A 3,520-nucleotide genomic window follows, 5' to 3' on the forward strand; every position below is an offset into this window, starting at 1 on the left:
GGTGGGGCCCCAGCCCACGCCCCTGGCGGGCCCCAAGCCCCCCACCAACTTCCTGGACGGCATCGTGGACTTCTTCCGCGAGTACGTGATGCTCATCGCCGTGGTGGGCTCGCTGGTCCTCCTGGTCATGTTCACCGTCTGCGCCGCCGTCATCACCCGCCAGAAGCACAAGGCCTCCGCCTACTACCCCTCGTCTTTCCCCAAGAAGAAGTACGTGGACCAGAGGGACCGGGCCGGGGGCCCCCAGGCCTTCAGCGAGGTCCCCGACAGGGCCCCCGACGGCCGGCCCGAGGAGGCCCTGGATTCCTCCCAGCAGCTCCAGGCCGACATCCTCGCCGCCACCCAGAACCTCAGGTCTCCCACCAGGGCGGCCCCGAGCGGTGGAGATGGAGCCAGGATGACGGAGGGCAAGTCAGAGAAAGAGCAGCCAGGCGGCCAGGAGGAGGACCGGGACGCCCCGGGGTGTGGGGTCCCCACAGAGAAGCCAGGGGTGACGGAGGGGCCATGCTCAGGGCTGGCAGAGGGGGTCCTGGGGGTCCGAGAAGGTCCAGGGGAGCCAGAAGGGGCTCCCTCATTAGCCCAGGAAGCCGGGGACCCAGCTGGGCCCCCCCAGAGTCCCTGTGCTTGTGGCAGTGTCACCCCTAGCGTCTAACAGGCCCCCAGGGCTGTGGCCCTGACTGTCTGGCCCCTAGTGGTCCCCTCTGGGCCCAGCTGCAAATCCCAGCGTGTCCCCTCCTACAGCGAACAGACACTGGTGTCTGCTCCACCCGGGAACCTCACCAAGTTCTAGAACATCTGCCTCTGCAGCCCCGAAGGGCTACATCCCAAGCACAGCTCCTGTGGGGAGGCGGGGCTGGGGATGTGTCCCCCTTACCACCACGTCGATTAGGAAACACAATTGGCGGGTCCCCTGTGACCGGGCCAGCATCACCATCGAGGTAGAAACGTAAACCGATCAGCTAGGAGTTTTGGAAGATTTTAACCGGGAGACGTGGAAGTGGCCGGGGCGGGTGCGGTTAGTGCTACGGCAGAAGTGGGCCCCTCACCTACTCACCTCTTGGCAGGTACGAAAATGAGCATTTCCCAAACTGGGTTCCCTGAGGTACCCTGACAGGTACGAAAATGAGCATTTCCCAAACTGGGTTCCCTGAGGTACCCTGTGGGAAAAAAGATGTTGGCATCCAATGCATTGAGGAAACGCTGCTTCTCGACTCCCCGCACCCCCTTAGACCACCCCAGGGCTCTGACAAGTCCTGCAGTCAAGGCCCCGGGGAATCTGGTTTCTGGTTTCACAGCCTTTCCCAAACTGCTTTTGACCAGGGTACTCTCGTTATTATTATTATTATTTTTTAGCAGCTACAGTGGAAACTGCTGCAGGGCGCACTCTGGAAATTACTGCTCTCAGTGTTCCGGAAGGTGCCCCGCAGCGTCTGGTTGGTCTGGGGTGTGGGATGTGGGGGCTCGGCCCGCTACTGCCGTGGGGATGGGGTGTGAGGATGGGGTGAATGAGCTAAACCTTTTTGTCAGGCTCCCAAAGCAGCCTAGAAGCCCGGGGCTCTGAGTGAGGTGACCTCACTCTGGGGAGTCTGGGGGGTGGAGGGTCTCTGACGCCTGGCCTGGAGCAGGGCACCCAGGGCCCCCCCTCCCCCCGCCCCACCCTCTGCTCACACGCGGTGTCTGGCAGCCTATGTCCACAGCCTTCTTTAGTCCTCGACCAGGGAGCCTGAGCTCCGTCCTGATTTGGGGAGGCTCTGGGGGGTCCTCTTCCCCATCCCTCCATCTGGGGTCCCCCCAACCTCTGCACAACTTTCCGGGTGCTGAGCTGTAACAAACCAGCACAATAAACTTTATTCTGGCCTGAGTTTTGCTGCTTTTCTGAAGGGCACTTCCCCTGCGCTGTTCCATGGGGTGGGGCAACTTTCTGGGGGAGACACATCTTTGGGGCTCCAGGGGCTGAATCAAGTGGGGAAGGGAGGCAAGAGGGGTGTCCCAGGGGGATGGGGCCGTGACTCGTGTCCCCAAGGCTGTGTCCCCAAGGCTGAGCAGCGGCCCTGACTTGTGGCCACAAGCCAGGTTCCTTGCGTGGCGGCCACAGGGGAGCCCCCGAGGAGGCGTGGGCAGTGGGGGGCTCCCAGGGGAGGCTTCAGTTTCCCATCCCCCTGCAGAGTGGCTGAGGATGGGGTGGGTCCGGAGGCAATGCCACACTCACCGCACCAGCACCCTCCCTGGCGCCTGGGGTTGGAGGCGGCCCTGGCCTTTGTCTCCTCACCACCAGGCTGCTCCTTGCCTTTGATGGCAAGTTCCTGCGGCCACTGCTCCCCCTCTGCCCGGAGCTGCCAGCTGGGATCCAGATGTGGCTGGGCTGGGAGCCCCGAGGTGATGGGGGCAGGGAGGCCATCCCCCGCTGCCCCTCTCCTCCTCCGACCCCACATCCACCCGGAGGGGGCCGGATTTGGGTTTCCCAACACACAATGGCCTCTGTCTGGCTCAGTGGGGAACGGCCCTTCCTTTCTTAGCCCAGACCAGCTCCCGCCCAAGAACACAGGGAGAATTGAATACAAACACTCAGTCCCGGAGGCTGTGTGGCTCTGACCAAGTCACTCAACCTCTCTGGGTGGGACAGGATCTCGCTTGTTCCTGAGCGCCTGCTGGGTGTGCCTAGGAAGTGCATTAAGCTGCCCTGTGATGGGCAACAACCACATAAGATTGGGTCAGGCTTGGAGATCTTGGGGAGTAGGCAGGGGTGAATTTCCCAATCAGCTGCTCCCTGGTCAGTGGCTCCCCTCAATGCTCAGCTGGGCCCTCCAGAGGGTCTCCTTAGCCATAGCCTGTGTCCCCTGGATCCGTGGGGGATTAAGGAGGAGGTCTGAGCTCCAGTGCAGGAAGAAAAGTAAACAGGTTTTTTTTTTTGTTTTTTTTTTTTGCTGCTATTCCCTCTGCCTATAACACCCTTCCACCCCTTGCCTTGTTAACTCCCTCTCATTCTGGCTTAGATGCCCCCTCCTCCTGGGAGCCTTCCCTGATGGCCCCTGACCAGCCTCTCTTCCACAGTCTCCTGAGCTCCATGACAATAATGATTGCTCACAATTAACGAGCGCCTGTTATGTGCCAGGCACCGCTCCAAGCACTGGACTCGCCACCCTACGAGGTGGGCACTGTTATTATTCCCATGTCACAGGTGGGAAGACTGAGGTCCAGAGAGGTGAAGTCGGTTGCCCAGGTCACACAGTCAGGACTCCAGTCCTGCAATCTGATTCCCGAGTCTGAGTTCTCTGCTGGGCTCTACTGCTTTTTTGATAAATGAATGAATGAATGAATGAGTGAATGAATGAATGAAGCCCTTGGGGAGTGGGGGACAGCAGGGCCCCATTCCGGCTTAGAGCCCCTCCAATCTGCTCCCACAATTGCAGAGCCGTTACCCAAGAAGAGCCTTTTATGGGCACACATCTGGCTGGGCACCAGTGGGGAGTGAGCCATGGAGGGAGACAGCGGTTGGGGGCTGTGGCCGGCCAGGGGGGAG

General features: G+C 60.9%; 1 protein-coding gene across 1 annotated transcript; it reads left to right on the plus strand.

Moving 5' to 3' along the window:
• Positions 1-4: 4 nt before the first annotated feature.
• TMEM119 (transmembrane protein 119) lies at positions 5-1,861 on the plus strand (the record flags this gene model as incomplete). The annotated part of the gene is made up of 1 exon (XM_005869797.2): positions 5-1,861. A coding segment is annotated over one exon (648 nt), but the record flags the coding sequence as incomplete, so codon positions are not given.
• Positions 1,862-3,520: the final 1,659 nt, after the last annotated feature.

The sequence above is a fragment of the Myotis brandtii genome, unplaced genomic scaffold (assembly GCF_000412655.1).
Source record: "Myotis brandtii unplaced genomic scaffold, ASM41265v1 scaffold303, whole genome shotgun sequence".
NCBI classification, from domain to species: domain Eukaryota; kingdom Metazoa; phylum Chordata; class Mammalia; order Chiroptera; family Vespertilionidae; genus Myotis; species Myotis brandtii.